The sequence below is a fragment of the Lytechinus variegatus genome, chromosome 4, assembly GCF_018143015.1.
Source record: "Lytechinus variegatus isolate NC3 chromosome 4, Lvar_3.0, whole genome shotgun sequence".
Lineage (NCBI taxonomy): Eukaryota > Metazoa > Echinodermata > Echinoidea > Temnopleuroida > Toxopneustidae > Lytechinus > Lytechinus variegatus.
This window is the reverse complement of record NC_054743.1, coordinates 25,605,184-25,621,486: the sequence shown is the minus strand read 5'-3', so window position 1 is coordinate 25,621,486 and position 16,303 is coordinate 25,605,184. Positions and strand designations below refer to the sequence as shown.

General features: G+C 38.3%; 1 protein-coding gene across 1 annotated transcript; it reads left to right on the top strand.

Moving 5' to 3' along the window:
• Window positions 1-13,515: 13,515 nt before the first annotated feature.
• Window positions 13,516-15,275, top strand: LOC121413689 (gastrin-releasing peptide receptor-like). Its single transcript, XM_041606610.1, has one exon. It carries the CDS (start codon window positions 14,196-14,198, stop codon window positions 15,045-15,047), a length of 852 nt encoding a protein of 283 aa, XP_041462544.1. The 5' UTR covers window positions 13,516-14,195; the 3' UTR covers window positions 15,048-15,275.
• Window positions 15,276-16,303: the final 1,028 nt, after the last annotated feature.

The following is a 16,303-nucleotide window of genomic DNA, read 5'->3' as shown; positions in this document are numbered from 1 at the left end:
ATATTTGTGTGAAGTACGTTTTAAGAATGCAGTTTGATTCATGCTTACTAATTTTGTTATTTACATCAATCTGGCTGTGCCGTAAACCTTGTTTGGCTGCGATATCCACCACCTCATTGTTCCTGATATCACAATGACCTGGGATCCATTCAAAATACACTGTTATTCCTTTATTATACAATTGTGTATACATTAACAAAATTTCATTCACAAAGTTAGTTTCTTTTTTAGTTTTGATTGCTTCTAGTGCGCTGAGTGAATCACAAAATACGACCGCTCCTGTATAAAGGCCAGGTAATTGGTTCAACCAATTTAATGCTAGTATAATCGCTGCAAGCTCTGATCTATAAGACGATGTATTATCTTGGAGTCTCATTGAATGTATATATTTGTAATAGGGTACGTGAAATGCTGCCGCTGCTTTTCCTGTTTCAGGAGACTTCGAACCATCAGTGAAGATTTGTAAGAAGTTATACCACTTCCTGTGTATTAATTCAAGACTTGTTTGTTTCTGGAATGTTAAATTGTCACTTTTCGATATATAATCGGATATCTCCGTGGATATTATTGGTGACCGGTAATGCCAATAAGGTATAAAAGTATACGAGTACATATATTCAATTTCATATTGGAGAGGCTGGGGTAATTTCGATATTCTTTCCCCGAACGGCTTCCTCGTGTTCTTGTCAGAGTAAAACTGAAACTGCCAACAGTCTTGAAGATCTTGTTTCAATGGATGATTTAGTATACTATCTATGCGTTTCTTGAGTCTTACGCTCAGCATTTCACGTCGTATATCTAGGGGCATTTCTCCAAGTTCTACTTGAAGAGTTCGAAGGGAAGTGCCCCTTTTTGCTCCCGCGCATATGGCGAGTGCCTGATATTGGCAGGAGTTAAGAATATTTTTAACATTTGTGGTTGCAGAGTCATAAGCCTCACATGAATAATCCATGAGTGACCGAATAATTGCCCGGTATACGTGGAGTAATTCTCCAACATTACCACAGAAATTGGCATAAGATAAGCATTTCAAAATGTTAATTCTCTTTTTACATCTTTGAACTACTTCATGTATGTGGGGTCTCCATGTTAGCCTAGAGTCGAAAATAGTACCAAGATATTTGTACTCCTTCCTTGGCGTTAGGAGGTTGTCCCCCAAATATATCTCGAGACATGGATCATATCGAGGGGAATGAGAAAAAAGTACGGGGACCGTCTTTTCACAAGAAATTATCATTCCCCAAGAGAGAAACCAATCATAAAGTATATTTAGATATTCCTGGATTTCTTTGGTACCCTCTCTTATATCATTGGCAGATTTCCATATTACACAATCATCGGCATAAAGGAGATTGTGGATGGTTGGTGAAATTGGAATATCGTGCACCATAATATTAAATAATTCAGGACTTAGGCTACTGCCTTGAGGAATTCCATTATTGGTTTCCATAATGTCAGAAAGATGATCCCCTACTCGAACTTGAATAGTGCGATGTGTCAATAGATTTTTTAAGAAAAGTAGAATGTTTCCTGTAAGACCTAATTTACTTAATTTGACTAGGAGTCCCTTTGTCCATAGGGAGTCAAATGCTTTCTTTATGTCTATAAAGATTGCTAATGTTTTAACACCAGTTTTCAAATTCTTTTGAATTTCATTCTCAAGATGAACAATGTTATCAATTGTTCCTCGACCTTTGCGGAATCCATTCTGTATAGGAGATAGTAAAACGTGTTTTTCAAGGTACATTTGAAGTCGTTTTTTTACCATACTTTCCATAATTTTGATGAAACAAGACGTGAGTGCAATGGGTCGATAAGAATCTGTTTTGGATGGGTTTTTGTCATGCTTTAACATGGGAATAAGTATGGAGTGCTTGCATGGCACTGGTATTGTACCGGTTTCCCAGATCCTATTTATAACATATAACATCATATGTTTAAGGGACTCCGGCAGGTGCTCGTACACTTGATAACCTATTCCATCTTCTCCTGGAGTTGAGGGTTTCTTACCTTGTAGGATACTTTCTAACTCTATCATCTGAAATTGTTCGTTAATTGCTAGAGGCATGTTACCTGTGTTCTCGAAAGGAAGATTTTCAAACTGCCTATTGATCTCTTTATCCGAACTGTCAGCATTGGTAGTTTCTCCAACTTGTACAAAAGATCGAGCAAAAGCGTTGGCTTTGTCTGTATCACTGAGAAGCGTTTCTCCATTCTCTAAGAACAATACAGGCATGTTACGCCTTGTTGGATTAGGGACACCTTTCAATCTTTTAACAAAACGCCAAATTTGACCAAGTGGAGTGAAGCGACTCAATTTAGAGCAGTATAACTGCCAATACTGACGTTTGGCAAGTCGAATTTCTTTTTGAGCTTCAGCTTTCTTTTGCTTATAACTAATCAGGTTCTCAATTGATAGACATTTTCTTAATTTATTTTTCGCTTTATTCCTTTCTTTGATTTTTAAGGAACATTTCTTTGTCCACCATGGGACTGGATTGCGATGCGCCCTTTTCTTAATGGGTGCCGATTCATTTAGAGACATTGCTAAAATGTCCATAAATCTTTCATAAAGAATATTAACATCAATAGTATTATTCATATAATATTGTTTATAGTTTTTCTCACATATATTACTAAAATTATTCCAGTTCATGCCTTTCAGGGACCATTTGTATTTAGTCTCTCTGTCTTCGTCTTGTTTCGAGATCTGTTTACCGGTATATATTTCCGTTATAACTGGGAAGTGATCACTTCCAAATTTATTAGGAAGGGTGTACCAATGACAGTTCATAGCTAAGGAAGTGGAGATGATAGATAGATCTAAACATGAGGTTTTTCCTGTTACAGGATTCAATCTTGTACCTGAACCATCATTAAGAACCATCAAATCATGATGCATAAGGAAGTCTTCTATCTGGAGCCCATTATTATCTGTTGTATCGCTTCCCCAAAGTGTATTGTGGGAGTTAAAGTCCCCTAATAATAACAATTTCGTAGTGTCCTTAACATGGCGCAATAAAGTATTTAGAATGTTTTCGTCTATTCTCTTACAAGGATTATAATAATTGACAACGGATAAAGTAAAATTATGCATATATATATTTATCAATTGCATTTCTATATCTGCATGTATTGTAGGATAATCGTAGTGAACAGAGTCGTGAACATATAATGCACATCCACCACCTCGCTGCTTATCTCTATTTCTAGTGAAGCAGCTATAATTCGGGATGTGGAGTATATGTTCCTCTGAAAACCACGTTTCTTGAATGCAGATGAGGTGGAAAGGTGTATTCTTATTACATTCTAAATACTTTATTAACTCATCACCGTGTCCAATCATACTTTGTGCATTCCATTGTAGGACTAAAAGTGCAGTCATGAATGAATTAATTAGCTCGCTCTTGATGAATTGGTAGCCACAAGTTTTTCAACAGAAGACTCAATGAGAGTTACAACTTCGGCTTCTGAGTGTTCTTTGAAGAAAATCATAAACAATTTTACAAAGAAAGTAATTAGATCTTCATTGGATGCTGACATCAAGAAATTCTCTTTTGCCAGGGTGGTTGGCATATATCTATTAGTTTCAACCTGTTTCACTTTATTTTCTACTAGGGTTGGGCCAGGGAGATCCACTTGTGCGGATTCATGAATTGAAGTTGAATCATGAATTTCAGCCTCGATTGTTATCTCATTCGGTCGACTTTCCTTGCTTCCAATGTCTTTTTGAGCATTTTTGGAGTTAGGCTTGACAGCCTGTGCATAGGAGGGCGCGCTATCATTATTAGCAAGATTTTTGTCATTTTGCATCCCATTGTATTTTTTGAGCGCCTGTGCATAGTTCATTTTATTGACAACCTTAATCTTTAAGATTTCTTTTGCCTTAATTGCTTCTTCACATCCTCTAAAGGCGGCTGAGTGGTTACCTCCACAATTAACGCAGTTTCGCTCTTCCTTGCGATTGCATTCCTCAAATGGATGTTCACCTCCACACCGGACGCATCTAAGTTTTTGGCGACAATTAGCTATTGTATGTCCAAATCGTTGACATTGGAAGCAACGGATAAGTCGGGGGATGTATTGTTTTACTTCTTTTTTCTGGTAGCACAAGGCAATCTCTTTTGGTAGAGTTTTCACCTTTTCGAAGGAAATGATTAAGCTGCGAGTAGGGTAATTTGTTTCTTTGTTGTTTGCACCATTAGGCCTATTATTTCCCTTTCTCATAATTCTCTTTACACTTACTACATGTTGTGATTTCAACTCAGCGAGTAATTCTTCCTCTGACATTTCCGTGGGGATGTCAGAAATAACACCTTTTAGCGTGATTGTTCTATCAATGGCTTTAACCGGTATGTTACCAATATCCTCAATGTCATGTAGTAACTTATACTGTCTAGTATTTACACACTTGATAAGAATGCCTGACCTAAAGAAGTTCATGTTAGCAGGTGCTGATCCAGAACAATTATGGATTGCATTCGCAACTGTCCGCATATTAACATTTCTCAGTGACCTTTCTTTGGCAATGGGCATAATTAATACCGTCATATTATTATGGTTGGAGGAGGCAGTTGGAGTTTGAAAAACTGATTGGTCATTTCCATCCGAGGACGAGTCTCCTCGACATGGTGATAAATTCTCTATGTTCTGGCTACTGCCTTCTCTAACTTTTCTCTTTTTTCTTCTTACTGTTTTGTTATTAACGACAGACCAATTATCTCCCCCACTATTTTGACCAATGTGATCGGAATCCATCATCAATGACGACGTGTCGGTCATAATGACCACGCGCCGAAATTTGGCGGGAAAATCAAATTTGTGTTAGTTGTGCATGAAAGTTGCAAGACCCAGAAAGTTTGCTTACCGAGACCTTTGACAAATCCAAATAGTATTCCAATGTATGTATCTATCAGACAGGCACGTATGTCCAGTTAATAAATCCAGAAAATCCTAAATAAATCCGAGATATAGATTGAAAAATCAAGAGAAGCCCGCAGCCATGACCTGCCTCCTCCGCCGCTTTCGAGAAATCAATATATTATATAGTCTTTATCAAGACCTCTTCGATTTATTTTTCCTTCCCAAATCAAACACAATATTAATAGTACGGGAATGATTTTCTTTCTATTCAGTAATTGTTTTCTAATAAATCAAATGGCTGTATTGAAGATCAGAAATAAAGATATGATATTATGACTCTTCATGGAGTCATAATATTGTGAATATAGTGATATAATCATTGCACAAAAGGAAAAAAAATCACAAAATACACGTATAATTTGATCTTTGTAAAATAATGTGCCTGTGGTCAGAACTCTAAAAAATGGCAATTTGGGCTTTCGGAAACTATAAAGCAACTAAAGCAATATTTCACAGCTTAACAGACATAGGGACCCATGACTCATTACCAGTGACGTAGCTAGGATTTTTTTTCCTTAGGGGGCACTGGGGGGATCCTTGCTTTTTCAGGGGGGCGCCATTTTTTCCGGTGTGTGTGTATGTGTTTCAAGGGCGGATCCGACTTTCACCAATAGGGGACGGTGCCCGAAATTATCGTCACCTATATTTTCCCCGATCAGTCACTTCTTAGTTTTATTCTTATAAAACAACTTAAACATGAAATAATCTCATAAGCCTTATAAACAGTGCGAGTGTGAAGCGCGAGCGATTTTTTTTTTTTTTTTTTTTTTTACTTTCATGTATTTTGTCCTGAAAATTTAATATTCTGGGCAATGTTATGTGTGATCCTGAACAAGATTCGTATGTAACTACATGTAGATGGTTACTGCGAATGCCAAGCGCGAGCAGAAACTGTTCTTGCATTATCGAAAATGGACCTGTTAAGGACTGCTTACAGTTACCCACGAAGACGGTATATATTTCAACAATGGGAGCGCGAAGCGCGAGCAAATTTTTTTGACATTCCGACCAAAAAATTGTCATTCTAAGCAATTTTTGTATTAATAGATGGGATAGGTATGTAATTAAACCATTGATGCGAGCGCGAAGCGCGAGAGGAAGAAAATTGGGATTTTAGACCTATAAAAGCGGGACACTCTATTCATATTTTGTAAATCATAAATAGGATATAGTTCATTGGGTATCATTAATAATGTGATCGTGAAGTGGTGTGAGCAGACAATTATTGATTAGTTCTGATGTCAACCTGGATAATTTAAGTACATTTTAAATAAAGAACATGAAGGCTATCGCGCATGTTTTAGATTTAGGCTGAATCTGAGCATTCTGAATACATTTGTTTAATGGAACATTATGGATTACACGTAGATAATATTAGCATGGCAAAACAAACAGCGTGAGCTTAAAATGCTGATATGTTATAAAACGGACATTTTACAGAGCACTTAAATTTGTAAATGAAAAAAATAGAAGAAAATAATGAAAGCTCGATGTCCGAGTTAAACTATGTTTTGTATATTGACTTCAAAACCCGGGGGGCCACTTACATTGACGAGTGGATACCATGCGCGACCAAAAAACACGTAAAAAGGATGTCCTTTTCACGATAGGGCACGTTACGTAAGTAACGTGATAAGGGTGTCAAAAACACAGAAATAATGAAAAAAAGGGTATCTATTTCGCTAGGAAAATTACGCGTTTAGGGTCGAATTTGCTGGGATGATAAAACAAAATTAAAATGTTTTATAAAGGATGTCCTTTTTGCCCCAACACTTTGTGTTTAGAGTCCGATTTGCGCGAGGTGTAGAAGGTGGGGTCGTACTAAACCAAATAAGATAAAGCCGACGACCGAAGGACCCGTAACAATAAAACATTCCTTTACTTGTTAAGGGGTTCATTTCAGGGAATATTTGCCAAGAGTATCGTTTTGTTTCCAATACTTGTTAAGGGTAGGGTTTCACACGCCAATACTTGTTAAAGGTCAAGTCTACCTCAGAAAAATGTTGATTTGAATCAATAGAGAAAAATCAGACAAGCACAATGCTGAAAATTTCATCAAAATCGGATGTAAAATAAGAAAGTTATGACATTTCAAAGTTTTGCTTATTTTTAACAAAATAGTCAATTGAACGAGCCAGTTACATCCAAATGAGAGAGTGGATGATGTCACTCACTACTCACTATTTCTTTTGTTTTTTATTGTTTGAATTATACAATATTTCAATTTTTACGAATTTGATGATTAGGACCTCCTTGCCTGAAGCACAAAATGTTAAAATAATGGAATTCCACGTGTTCAGGGAGGAATGAAACTTCATTTCACATGACAATGACGAGAAAATGAAAATATTTCATATTTCATATAATAAAATACAAAAGAAATAGTGAGTGAGTGATGTCATCAATTCTCTCATTTTGATGTAACTGGCTCGTTCATATAACTGTTTTTGTGAAATGAAGCGAAACTTTGAAATGTCATAACTTTCTTATTTTACATCCGATTTTGATGAAATTTTCAGTGTTATGCTTGTTGAATTTTTCTCTTTTTATTCAAATCAAGTTTTTGTTGGGGTGGACTTGTCCTTTAAGGGGTGCATTTTCAGAATATGGAATACGTGTTTAGGGTGCTTATCGAGACCCCATGGTCGCGCATGGTATCCACTCGTGAATGGAAGTGGCCCCCCGGGCTTCAAAACTCGCTCCATATCAGCCTATTGAGCAAGATATGGATCTCAGCGAACAGGCAATTCTTTGCTCTGTTTTTGTGCCAATTTTTTCAGGGGGGCACACCAAATCTCAGGGTGGCACATGCCCCCCGTAGCTACGTCACGGCTCATTACAGGCAGGATATGGCATGTATGGTAGTGATAGAAGTAGTAACCGTATCGACTTGATACTAATGATGATTCATTTGTTATTAAAGTGTAGCAAAACAAATCATGTCCCGTAACGTTGGCGTTATTTTTCTAGCTTTCACCTTTCCTTTCCTTTCTTTTTCTTTTGTCATGGACTTGGGAGGCATGGCCACCACCCCCCCATCTGTACACCGATGTATTGGGATTTACATCTTCTTCAGGGGCCGCGGAACGGTTTTCAAAGTGAAGGGGGGGGGGGTGCTGAGCCAAAAGTGGGGGGGGGCTGACCATGCAAAAAAAAATCACAATCATATGGTAATTTTTACGTTTTTGTACATGGGTTAGAAAAAAAAATGGAGGGGGTGGGGTGAACCCCTCCCCAGCCCCCCCCCCCCGCTTCCGCGGCCCCTGTACTTTACTCTAAACAAAAATGAATTATCATGTGGAGAATCAAGTCGAAAACGTTGAAGACAACTTTCTGTCTTCATGACACCACCCCATCTACGACAAGGTCTATGCACAATCTGTTTTCATCCGATGATGAACGTGAAGGTCCAGATTTTTTTTTTTTTTAACAAGTGCACACCTAGTTATCAATAATGCATATAGCATTTCCATTTATTTGAAAGCAGGATAAAAGAGCATTGTAGATTAAATGCCTTGCTCACGGGCATAGCTGCCGCGGCCGGGGATCGAACCCCGGACTTTACATGTATAGCCACTCGGCCACGGCACCCACACGGAAAGGGTGGTGCCAAGCGTCATCGCAAGGTTTTACGAGACAACATCCAAGGTATCAGAATTACGAATATCATCGATTCCAACTCCGGCCCGCGATTCATGACAATAAACGAACAAATGAATAAATAACGAAATTAATATAAGTAAATTCGATTTGATCGATTGACAGGCATATGGACCTAAGTAAGTAAATAGATAAAAATAAGTCTAAAGGTGTGTAGAAAATCTAAGAAAATAATGAAGAATGATTTAAAAATAAAAGATCTTAGTAAATGAATGTATATGAAATAAGAATTTATTTAAGAGCCAAGATAATCATGTATCATATCCAATATGGGGCTAACACTGGCGTAGATGTTGAAAGGGGTGGGGGAAGTGGGAAACACGTCAAATACCTAAGTATCATATATAGGTCTAAACATGCTAAAAGGTTTATTCCATGTATCGTAAGGGACATTTCGACAACAATGTCCATGCAGTCTCTTTGCTGAATGCTTGAGTAACAAAATTTCTCTTTTTTTGTCAGTGATAAAGTTATAGAGGGTAGTCATGTGAAAAACCGATAACTAACAAAAAATGTTTGATTATGAGTGAATTACAGGTGAAAATGTTGTGAGTCGTACATGCAGGACTCAGAAATGTCCCGCACGACACGTAAGACTTTCATCTCTAATTCACCCTACCCCACAGTAAATATAATTTGAAATTGTAGTTTCTCATTTGTTTAGACAGCAGTATGAAACATGATGTGAAAATTGCTGATGTTTCTAGCAAAAATCCGTCAATATAATGTTGATTATCATCTGGGCTCCGTAAAACAAAGGTTTGCAATTTACGGAGCCCAGATCATGATCTTGTCCAAAGAAAGATATTTTAAACAAAAAAGACAAAATGAGGACCATTAACAGTGCCATGCGTGCAAACGATTTTTAAATAGGGGGCGCTAGGGGGCTGTTCAGGGGGGGGGGTGTCGTTATACAAAAAAAAACTGACAAGCAAAAAAGGGGTGATTTCTCCTACATCTCCGTCATTTGGAAGCAATCACATACTTCTTTATATCATTGTTACAACTTTTGTTTGCTTGTCAGTTCCTCATTCCAAGGGGGTGCTACCTGATAAATAACATACACAGCACCCCCTGACTTTTCTTAGGGGGTGCTTCGGGCCTTCAGCACCGCTAGCACTCCTGCTAAGCTTCCCATGGCCACAAAAATCTGTTTCCAAGTTCGGAAATGGGGAAGTGATTTCCCGCACGCATTACCTCCAAACACGAACGGCGCCATCACAATGTTGCAGCAGCAAGTTCGAGCTTTTCCACTATTTTCAATATTTTATTGGTTTTTTCGTAGATTTTACGTTATTTTCACTGTAAAATTGGGCTGAAAATATATACGATTTTCCCGTAAAAACGGTAATGTATTACAGTGTATACTTTAAGAAATACTTGCCTCGACTTCTAATGGTTATAATAAAACAATTATAGGCTTTTTTTCTCCTCCCCTGTCGAAGTATATTTGATATTATCCATTTAATTAAATATTTTTTCTAGCCAAAGCTAATTTCCACAATATATTATTTGTTTAAGTGGGAAGTCGTTAGGAGCGGAGAACGTGAAAAAAGTGTGCATAGTCCTAGGAAGATTTTTTTTCGCTGTGGGACAGCCTTTTCGAAAAAAAAAACTTAAAAGCGAGTGAGCGAAGCGACAGAGCTTGTCATTGGGGCGTTTTGGCACTTTGTGTAGTAAAATTAAAGGATTTCGTGTTTACTTTTGGTTAATTTTGTGCAAATTTTCAGTAAAAAAAATGTAAGTTTTCAAAAAGATCGGGGGGGGGGGGGGGACTGCGTACCGCAATGAAAGTGGGAAAGAAAGAGGGGGTGTGGGCAGACATACATACTTATGTACTTACATAAAAAAGTGTAGATAACTGTATTTGACCCGCCCCCCTCTAACATTTTACAATTATTATGTCGCCACGGACTGTATTATCTTTTGCCCGTAACAAACTGCCGAACGATCAATCATTTTTATTTTCTTTGCCCCATCCCAATCACTGTGAAATCACGGAGTAGCCCCTCAATGACATCGAACGTTAAGTTAAAAAAGAGTTTGGTAACTCCACCGACTTCAGCTCCTAAATTGAAACAAATCTGTCCATCGAATTTTATGGGAACTAGTGTATCCACCCTTTTCGCATGTTATTTCTATTTCTTAAAGAAAACCAGGGCATAATATTGCCGAATTATTCTGATGAAATAATGAAATAGCCAAAGCGCCTTACTCCTTTTTCCTTTTTCTGTCTTTCTTTCTTTCTTTCTTTCTTTGTTTTTTTTTTATTTGTTTATGGTCCTCACCATGCTCACTTTTTAAACTTGTTTTTTATTGACTTCACGCGCGCATACACACACACACAGAAATTAACTAGTCTTTTGAAGACGGTGTTGACATAAAATTTTATCGAGGAAAACAAGACCATTATTATATTTAGGGGGTTGAACAAATCCTCCTAGTCACGTCACCCCAATTCATTCCTTAAAAGAAAAATTCGTAATTCTCCATTAATAAAGTCCAAGTAATTCAAAGTTTTGAAACAGTAACAATGCTCCCCTAATTGAAATGACGGACGACCACTATCACACATGGACTCGTAATTAGAAATAAATGTGAACGCGAACAAAACATGATTTTCTGTTCGTTATGTAAGGAAGCCTTGAATGTGTGAGGGCTTTCAGATCATCAAGAACTCTATCGTGTCTACATATATATATAATGAAGTCTTGGTTAATGGACAACGGACAATAGTTTCTTAATGTTACTTTTATCAAGGGACGGTAATCAGGATAATATTGTTCAAGATTAAGAGTGACGAAACATAACGAAGATAATGATTTCATGAAGCACCATATGAACAGCGAGAAGAGCATATGGGCGAGAGAGGGACGGGACGAAAAGGGGAGAAAAGGAGGTGGAGAGAGAGAGGGGAGAGTTAGACAGACGCTGAGAGATACATTTTTTGTGCTCTTACAACGTTTGCAGTTTATGAATATTCAGCAAATAAAATTGTGGATGACAATCAATATTACCTCTTGTTTGTCACGCAAGGTGCGGCCTATAAGGACCAAGATAACAGTTATCATTATGGACAATTCTTATTTCCATAACTTAAAAAGCAAAAAAACAACGCTGAAGAGAAAATTGCACATTAGCTGTCCTTCACATCCTCATTGATCAGACAAAAGTTTGCATGCTTGCTGCGGGCACTGACCGTAATGCAACTTACATGCTCTTTCCCGCGCTCGCCGTAACAGCTCGCCTGTGATTGGTCAAAGATCTGGAGGAGGTGTAGTCTTAACTTGTCCATCATATCAACGTGATGTGAGGGGCGTTACGCACGGAAATGGGTAAGTGAACGGCGGCACGGTACGAAAAAAGAAATAAACGCACTCGCTTATCAAGCACCCTATGCAATGTCCTTCGTATCAAACCGAAACGTTAATTTTCCACGTGGATTCAGTTTTCAGATGGTCGCCGATTTCACAACCGTGAACGTCGCTTTTATCAACCACGGTTCGGAGACTTGACTGCAGCTCAGCTCTAGAAGTTATCACCATCTTTAACCGTCATTCACAAGGGAACTTGTTCATTCATCATTTTCGATCCACCAGAGTCCCAGTTGCGGTGGTAGACTTGTCCGTGTCGGTACGAAATAACGGATGAAATTTCCAACTGTGGTAAATTCATACGAAAGGATTTATAATCGACGAAAGTTCTTTATCAAGGTTCGAACACCAAGGAAGAACTGCTTCATATCCACAGTGGCTGCATGCTGCAGTGGACACATTATTTTGTGGACTCATCATTACATTCTTGTGAAGGATACAACATCGAGACATCAATTGGGAATCTTTTTATCACTATTTGCACAACTTTTGAAGCAAGAAGCTAATGTATTGAAAGTCAGCCAAGTGACCGTGTCTCATATTTGCTTATACCAGGCATAAATCGTATAATAAGGGATCAAAGACCATTCATATTCGCTGGAACAAATAATACAAGTCATGTCGTGGATAAAGAATACAGTTTGAATGCTGTCGTGTGAATATTTATTTCACATGTTCTTTTTGAACAAGGAACTGTTTTCAGCTAAATGCTTCTCGGTATCATCCTTTCATCGAATCTGCATATCAGTAATCGTATTCAAATTGAAATCTTTTTAATGTCAACCCGCGTTTCCCCTTGGAACTGTAAATCCAAGATATTTATTGCACATAATTTTCCTTTCGAAAAGGGATACCAATAATTCATCGGATTTATTAAACTCTAGATGGTCCATGATTAAGGGTGTACGTATCTTACAACTTGAATGACGAGAAACGAACTTGCAGTAGGTCCCTGTGTTATTTTACATTCGATCCTTTATATTTTATCATTAATTGATCATTAATGTATATCCCCAAAAAGGCTGGTGTTGATGATTTCAAAAGGCTTCTTCGTTAGTGTCCTCAGTTCGTGATATAATCAGTGCAGCTGTCAAGCGATATCAAAGGAAAAGTCAATTTTCCAGAGATTTTCCGTAACTTTTGTCAGTGACGCACTGGAAGACAGTAACACCGTCAGGTAACAAACGAAAGCTCTCCTTCTCTCAGGCAATGGAAGAACACGCGATATAGAAATATTTGCAGGTTTGGAATAGGAAACTGACAATCTTCGGGAAATCCTTCATTCTTATTTTCACAACCGATTTTCTCATATCAAGCACCTACGTAGTAGTAATATCACGCAATATCTAATCTTCATCCACTGTTTCTACAATTTTTATAAGACTGAAATATTACGAAAGAATTCTGTGAGAAATGGAAACTGACATATAAAGACGATAAAAATAAAAGAAGCCAGACGAGTTTGCTGATAATTTTTCTTTTCAGTAAACAAGTAATAACAGTAGTTTAAAGGAGCAAAGGGCGGAGCAGAAAAGTTTGTATTATTATTTTCAACTCAAACTATACGATTCGCTTACGTGTTCGAATCATGCTAATGAGAAACAATGTCTGGATGGTTCCGAAATGCCTATAAGCACGACCTGGATTTAAAATATGCAGTTCGTAAGTGACCGAAAAGGGATTTTCTGTTTAATCCAGTGATCACTGTTGAGCGATATTTTAATTACGAATCGCACAATATTGAAGCTTGTATCAGAACTTAGTGATATCGATTCTGCATATTAAAGTCCCCGAACACCAACTGGAACAAGATCTAGAGCATGCATGGAGAGATCGAATTCATGTGGTCACTTGATAGTTCAGTTTATTGAGCATCGGTGCTACTAGGAATGCCACCAATTTAAAGGATGTTTCCTCAGATCTTTATGAGAGGCAACTGATAAGTTCCATGTACATGATGTATACTTTCATGTGATGTAAGAATATCATATTTTTGAGATATTTCCTGAAAGAATCCAAATGTGCTCAGAGTCAATGTTTGCCTGCTTTTATATATTTGTCCAGCGGGAAACATCCGAAAACGATACGTTCAAGTTTGCCTCGAAATCTCGCTTTACAGAAGACCTTGAAATGTTTTAACAGTGTTGCATATATTATTCAAGAAAGACATCGTAATCTGGAAACAACGTTCCTGTGTACAACTTTGGAGGTCATTCAAGTTGTGAGCCTCGCTCTAGGATGGAAGGAGTGAGCTATTCTCGGGTAGGGAGCACACCCTATCCAATGCCACCCGGTAACCAATTCACTGTGGCTCTTGGAAACATTACCGATGGCAATGTGACTAATAGTAATATCCCACCGCTGGCGTTCCAAGAATACTTCGAAATCTTTGTCCTGGTGGTGATAGGTATCTGCGGTGTGGTCGGCAACGGGACATTGATCTATAGTGTGCTGATGAACAAGGACATGCGGAGTGTTCCCAATGTCCTCATAGCCAATGTGGCCGTAGGAGATCTCCTAGTGCTGTCCTTCTCGGTTCCTTTGACCATCCTGTCGTACATCCAGGACGATTTCCCTCTAGGACTCACCATGTGCAAGGTTACGGCGTTCATCCCGGTTGTTTCGGAAGGTGTCTCTGTGTTCACTTTCACAGCACTCAGCTTCGACCGTTACAACGCCATCGTCCGGCCCATACAGAGGCGGCGCAGCCCAGTGGTCCGTCGCACCTGCGTGGTGGCGGTCTGTATCTGGGTGGTAGCCATATGCCTTGGGATACCCTCCATGTTTCTTGCCTACCTCAATTACGAGATGGACCCTTATGTGCTCTGCTTTATCCTGCCGCACTTCACCCTCCAAGCTCGAATCCATGAGGTCGCCCGATGCCTTGTCATGTACGTTATCCCACTCACTATCATCACGTGTTATTACTGCCTCATCGCAATCCAGCTCTTTCAAAGTTCTCGAGACATGCCTGGCGAAGGTCATCAAGAAAGTAAGCAAGCAAGAGCTAGGAGACGTCTCGCCAAGGCTGTCCTTGTATTGGTCTTTATCTTCGGCATCTGTTGGTTCCCGCACTTCATGAGGAGGTAAGAGCGAATAAGATTCCTATAAGATTCTTTACAATTAGTCTCAGTCAATGAGCGTTGGCGGACATCAGGGTTCCGTAACCATGGTAACCAGTTGTAACATAAATGTTTACAATGAAAAAAAAAATAAAACAATTATGCATGGTTTCTTTTCCTAAAATCCAGACAAAATAGTGATCTTAATAGTTGACCTTTGCCAATTGCGCTTTATTGCAAGTTCATCGTATAACAATATGTTGGTCGCAATTATATGCAATAATCAATTTTAGCATGATACCATAAGATTGAACAGATCAACCATCACATCTGGCTCTATTCTAAAAGTCGACCGTACCTCCTTCGTTAAGATAATATTCAACAGTTATCATTGTTATATGAAAAGATGACTGGTCAATGGTACTTACTAATGACCGGTAAAAGTTATGTAAAATCATACAGTCAGCTGGCACCACTCAACAATGCGTGTATAGTGGCGATTAAAAGGGGTCGTTATGGCTTGTTGTCTCATGAATGAAGGTATGTAAGAGAATACAATGCCAGCAAGGCAAATTCGATAAAGTGATATTGATATCAAACGGGTTTATTTTGGTCGACATAAGTGTTTAAAGCGTTATATACCCGGCATCTCTATTGCCCGGATAGCAGCTTGCGTCTATCTGCGACTCATGCACATTTTCAATTCCTTGGGGGAATAGAGTCAATTACCTCAATTTGAACTTTTATAATTCCGATCCAGTAATGCATGTATTATGTCATCTTATGCTAGAAACTTCTCGTGCGGAAGTTCAATCAAACATTGAAAAAGATTTATCGACAATACACTTAATTGATCAGAAATAACCTTTCCATTGTTCATTGCATTTATTTCGAAATGAATTGAAACACCCCTCCCCCTCCCTTGAACAACATTAAATGTATGAAGGTAGGTTCTTTCATCCCATCTATTTCTCTCTTCGAAAAGTTATCTTCGGTCGACAGCAATAATCACCCCCTCATCGTTATCGTCTATAATTATGTCGACACGATTAAATATGTAATTGAGAGTGTCATTCTCGTTATGACATATCGTTACCCGCGCTATATTGGTCCTAATAATTTGTTGTCTTCGTATCTTCAGTTGAAATAATTATCTACTTAACTCAAAGTGACATCTGTAACGAATGTTGTGATTTTTCTTGACAAGCGAACGCTATTTATATTTGAACACCCCCCCCCTCCCGTACAGCTTGATAAAAAGCAATTCTAGGTACATCACTTTTA